Below are 6,167 nucleotides of genomic sequence, written 5' to 3'. Positions count from 1 at the left end.
TGTAAAAATGATCATTTTATTCAGAAAGTATGAATGTGTAGTGCTAAGGTGAATTTCTATTCCCCTCTGAAGTTTCAAGTAAAGTAATGATTCAATTCACAAACTTCAACACTCTAAGTTCTCATTTATGCTTTTTGAGGTCACTCTACTATTTTCCTAGTTATTGGTGTAATTGAATTCCTGAAGCCATCCAGGTTTGTTTTAATTGTAATGTACATAAATTTCTTATGGAAAAAGTTTTCTATGCATAACTCTGAGAAGAGCATTTTTCACATCTTTGTTCCTCAAACTATAAATGAGTGGATTCAGCATGGGCATAACAATCGTGTAGAATACAGATGTCACCTGTGCCTGGGTCAGTGATGATGTGTTATCAGGTTGCAAATAGGTGAAAATCAGAGACCCATAAAAGATAGTTACACCTGTGAGGTAGGATGCGCAGGTGGAGAAGGCCTTCTGCCTGCCTGCTGCCAACTGGATCCTCAGGGTGGCTGAGATGATGGCGATGTAAGTGACGGTGATGATAAGGAGAGAGCTAAGAAGAGTGAATCCAGCTAAGACAAAGATCACCATTTCTGTGCTGGATGCATCTACACAGGACAGTGCCAAAAGAGCTGTGGTGTCACAGAAAAAATGATTGATGCTGGAATCACAGAACGCCAAACTGCTTATCACACAGACGGATATCAGGGAATTTGTGAAACCTATCGCATAGGGCATTACTCCCAGCCACTTAACTACTTTCTGGGACATGACTACTGAATACAATAAGGGATTGCAGATTGCTACACAGCCATCGTAGGCCATTGATCCCAGAAGGAAACACTCACTGCACACCAATCCAACAAAAAAGTACATCTGAACAAAGCAGGCAACAAAGGAAATGGATCTCGGATTGGACTGGAAATTCACCAATGCCTTAGGTGTTACAGTAGAGGCGTAAAATATGTCAATGAATGCTAAATTGCTCAGGAAAAAGTACATAGGGATATGAAGCTGAGAATCAATTCTGATTAACATGATCAGTCCCAGGTTTCCCAAAACAGTGAATAGATAAATGAAAAGACACATCAAGAAAAGACCAACTTGTAATTCAGGGTGATTTGCAAATCCAGAGGATGAAGACAGTCACCTCAGTGAAATTGTTGTCAGCCATTTATATCAACTCAGGCCTTTGACTTACCTGCTCAATAACAATAAGGAAAGTTAGAAAAGGATTCAAACATAAAGGCCCTATAACAATCAGAGTTGACTTAGACTCTAATAATGAAAGAGTTACAAATGGAAAGTAAAATTTAATAACTTCAAGTTAGGGATTTATGCATAATTTTTATTTTTTACAAAACTGACAAACATTAATACAAAAATGTTTGTACAATTAATGTTGTATTTGAGTGAAATAAAAAATATGTGTCTGGAAGGACATGTAGAAATTCCTCCTGAGATGTACCATTCTCTAACCCTGTCTGTAACTGGGTCTGGTGACTTATGTATGAAATTAATTGTATCTAACAAATATAGCAAATTAATGAAATTAATTTTATCTAAAGAATGTGGCAACTTATCTAGTGAAATTAATTTGTATTTAATAAATATAGCATTTTATCTAACAGAATTAATTGTATTTAATGAAAAGAGCAATTTATCTAATAAAAAATTTAATGTGATAAGACCAAATGAGGAATTTCAACTATAACATAGTTGAAATTCTCTTACTTGTGTTTGTTTATACAACATGATTTTTCCAAATATAAAACACATATTTATCTATGACATCAGGTGCTAGCCAATTCATTGCTGAATAGCAGTTTTTAAAACAATTATATAAATGTTAAAAACAGTAAAACAAGCTTGATTTATTACATTTAAAAATAAGAATTAAATTATAAGGTGAGCACACTAGAAACTAAAGAACTTAATTGCATAATTCGTTTAACCTAAATACGTTACAAATAGATGCAATCGAAACTAGCCTGCCATGCACAGTTAAATCACCTTTGATTTAACTGTGACATTTAGCACTCTTCCTGAGTAACCAAAATGGACTTGACAATAATAATTATTAATAATACTAATGTAGCGTATTATTATTATATCAAATCTAATTAATCATTTAATGTGTTCCATAGTTACAAATGTTCCTATTTATCCATTCATTTATTTGACAAGCATTTACTCAATGAAAGCATTTTGTCTTGCCCATGTCGGAGGGTATTTTTCTTAAAGTCTACTATAAGAGGCAGACATTTAAAAAAAACAAGTTTCTCAATGTGACAAAATATACTCACAGACAGACAGACACACAAATTTTAGGAAAAAGAAGATGAGAAAATTAGATGTACCTGGGATTCAATCTTCCTCTGGAAGCTTTCTATGAAACATCCTATGTTTCAGTATCTTCCACTTATTTTCCGGTTTATTATATTTGTCTCATCTACAATTATGAATAAGATGAATTGTCAGTATAATGGCTTGGATCTGTTGTTATCACTGTTGCTATTGTTACTTAGCATAGAGATCTATTTCCTATATAATGGAACCTAAATATTAGGATGTTGATGAAAAAAGAGTGGTTTTGATGAGCCTACTGGGTATTGTATATATTACCTTCCATGAATAGGATAGAAACAAGAGCCAAATTGACCTCTTCTTGTTAACTTGTTTTTTATGCACATGCTTAAGAATTAAGAATTTGTATTTTTTGCTCAAGCCTGGATTGCTATTTAGAATTAGTTTTTGTCTTAGTGTGTTTCTAAAGTAATCCCACAACACAAGATTTTCTTCTGAACGCTGGTGTGTTAAGCAGTATTCTTACACTTGCAACTCTTCCTCACAAAGCTTAAACTCACCTAATAAAGAGTTTGGTCAATTAGCATCTTTGATCTCTTGAGATTCGTATTTTCATTTTACTCCAGGATCTATTCTTAATTTGCCTGGGGTATATCTCTATGGAAGTGTTAGCAAATATATACTCCTCATTTTTCAGTGAGAGCAGACATTGAAAAATTCAATTGATGTCGTTTTAAAAATCATGTTATTTTCATTTTATTGGTAGATATGTATATGAAAAATTAAGTTATTATGAAAATAATATGAAATATTATGAAATGGAGACATATGATGTTAGGGAATCTCAGATAACCACTGCCATTTTTCTGTTTCCCAGATAACCCTCCCATGAAACAGAAGCAAGTTTTCCTATTCACAGACTTAATGATATTAATATGTGTTGAAATTATATTACCATCTATGTGAACAAACATGAATGTGTTTACTTTTAACTCAGGCATTTAATTATTTTTAAATCTGCTTGATGGTATATAAATAATAAGTACGCCATCTAGAAAAATCAACAAGAAACCTAAAATAAAAATCAAACTCATGCTCTCCATTTAATACTTAATGTATGTATAAATACAATATTTCTCACAATTGCATTCACATTATTTGTTTGTTTGCTTGTTTGTTGGTTTTAGATCTGCTTCCTACCCTACAATACTGTATGGATTCTGGTTTATTAGGTCTGATATTGATTCATAAAATTAAAGTTTTCAAAATGCCCCGCATTACGTGGATTATACTTTGACAAACGCTAGCTTGGAAGGATCTCACAGACTCGTCTAATGAAATTCTTCTACTGTGATTGTTACATTCTTTTATATTACTTTTATTTAAAAGGGGTTTATTTTTTAATTGACAAATAACTGTATATGTTCATGGAGTACATAGTGATGTTTCCAAATATATAATGTATAGGAATCAGATCATATATATCTAAAAAACTTATCATTTCTTTGTGCTGGAAATATTCAATATTCTCCTTCTAGCTATTTGAAACTACATAATATGTGATTGTTAACTACAGTCATTGTACAGAACAATAGAACACATTCCTCTTATCTAGCTGTAATTTTACATCCTTTAACAAATCTCTCCCTAGTGTTAAATAATGAAACAAGACAGATTCCTTATGGGAAAAAAATTACATTTTTTTTGTAGTAATAGAAACCATCTCTAGTGTTCAAGATTTAAAAAATAAAATCTATTATAGATGTGCCATATCACTTACTGATTATCAATATTATCAGATATTAGGGCAAAATAAATGATATGAGGTAGTTCTCCATTTTCTGTGGTTTTGCTTTCTGTTGTTTCAGTTACCCTTGGTCAATCAGTCTGAAATATTAAAAGGAAAATTTCAGGAATAAACAATTCATAGGTTTAAATGTGCTTTCTGAGTATTGTTATAATGGTTCCATTTTATTAGAAATTATTTTTGTTCATCTTTTAATGCATCTAATTTTAAATTAATCTATATTGCAATTACAAATATATAGAAAAAAGCAATGTATATCAAGTTTGATACTATCTGAAATTTCAGGTATCCACCAGGGGTCATAGATTCTTTGAGGATAAGGAGACACGACTAATTTTTTCCCCCACTAAGTGTGCAACTTGAGAAAATAAAACTTTGAAATAATTGGTTATACACCTGCAATCTCAATGTTTCATCTACTCTATTACTTATTTGTTCAACATGAATTGATTAAACAGCTATTAGATGGCAGGTACTATGCTTTGTGTGGAATATGAGAAAACATCATTTCTCCTTTCACGCTAGAGTTAATTGCCTCTTTGAAGATTCAAATTTGTTTCAGCTATTTAATATTCTGATATTTGGTGAACTAATATGTATTGTGGTCAGAAATAAACAGTTTTTATAGGGGCTATTGTTGACCAAATTACAGGATAGTCATTTACTAACTACTTGATTAATTGAATTTACATTTTTCTATACATTGATTTTGATTTCTGTCAATCAACTCTTTTTTTAACTTTTCCTTTAATATAATTAGACCTACAGATTTTCTATAAACACTTCTAGCTTTACTGATGTTAAAATTAATCACAGTGTGAATATTAATGCCTAAGAAATTTATATGGAAACAATAATATTGGCTAAACTGCAGACTTAATAATCTTACTAAATTTCCACTCAAGTCCTATTTTCTCTTCCAGGATCCAACCCAGGATGCCACGTTGTGGTTAGTGTCATGTCTCCTTAGCCTACCGTAGTCTGTTCCTGTTCTATATTCTTTCCTTTTCTTTCATGACTGTGATACTTTTTTAGTATATACCAAATATTTTATAGGAAATCTTCCAGTTGAACTTTGCCTGATGTTTCTCCCAATGAAGTTGAGGTTTTTCATGATTGGGAAGAGTTCCAGAGAGGCGATCTGTAAACTATCCTCCATTTTATCACAGGGCACATGACACTGATCGATGATATTACTAGTGATATTAAACTTGATGACTTAGTGTATGCCAGGCGTTTTTACTACAGAATTACAATTCTTTCTTTGTACTTATTAAAAATGGACACAGGGAAGGGGGTACTACACACTGGGGTCTATTGGGGGAAATAGGGGAGGGACAGTCTGGGGGAGCTGGGGAGGGATAGCCTGGGGAGAAATGCCAATTGTGAGTGAAGGGGAGGAAGGCAGCAAAACACATTGCCATGTGTGTACCTATGCAACTATCTTGCACGTTCTGAACATGTACCCCAAAACCTAAAATGCAATAAAAAAAATTTATCTGGAGAAAGGTAATTTAGACTATGAATATTTCATTACTACTTTTTTTTATCATTCATCAATATGTTTGTTTCTTGTAGCAATTTTTACTGTACTGTTTTGGTAGAAATGTACTTTTTCCCTTATTCTTTCAATATATTAAAATCATTCTTAAAGGAAGAGTTATTACTTCTCTCCAATATATTTATTTATTCACTCTTCTATTTAAACCAATATGCACTCATAATTATATAGTTTTTGTGTTATTATCCCATACTGACATCAATTATTCTGCTGCTCAAATTGTTCTAGCTTTGCTAATAGAATCACCATCAGATTGGCTCCTGGGCTCTTTGTTCTTTGAACATGTCCCTGTCCTTTAAAATACTTCTCATCGTTGTTGTTTTGTTTTTATTCCTTATATGCTAGCAGCACAAAATGTTCCAGGTCATCTTGTATTTTCCTAGACTCGGCTCTAAAATTAACCACTTTTCCAAGGATTCTTGCTTTTATGAGACTATGGCATTTAGAGAAAAGGATCTGAACAATATTTTACTATTATTGTGCTTGTACTCATATTTTCCTTTAATAAAT

General features: G+C 32.2%; 1 protein-coding gene across 1 annotated transcript; it reads right to left on the bottom strand.

Annotated features, from left to right (window-relative positions):
* On the bottom strand, positions 1-1,156 carry LOC100404451 (olfactory receptor 8I2-like). Its single transcript, XM_009008118.5, is given in 2 exon segments — positions 1-1,117; positions 1,119-1,156. Coding segments are annotated over 2 exon segments (930 nt in total). The 3' UTR covers positions 1-225.
* Between the last annotated feature and the right edge of the window lie 5,011 nt (positions 1,157-6,167).

The sequence above is a fragment of the Callithrix jacchus genome, chromosome 10 (genome assembly GCF_049354715.1).
Source record: "Callithrix jacchus isolate 240 chromosome 10, calJac240_pri, whole genome shotgun sequence".
Classification (NCBI taxonomy): domain Eukaryota; kingdom Metazoa; phylum Chordata; class Mammalia; order Primates; family Cebidae; genus Callithrix; species Callithrix jacchus.
This window is presented reverse-complemented; position numbering and strand designations above follow the sequence as displayed.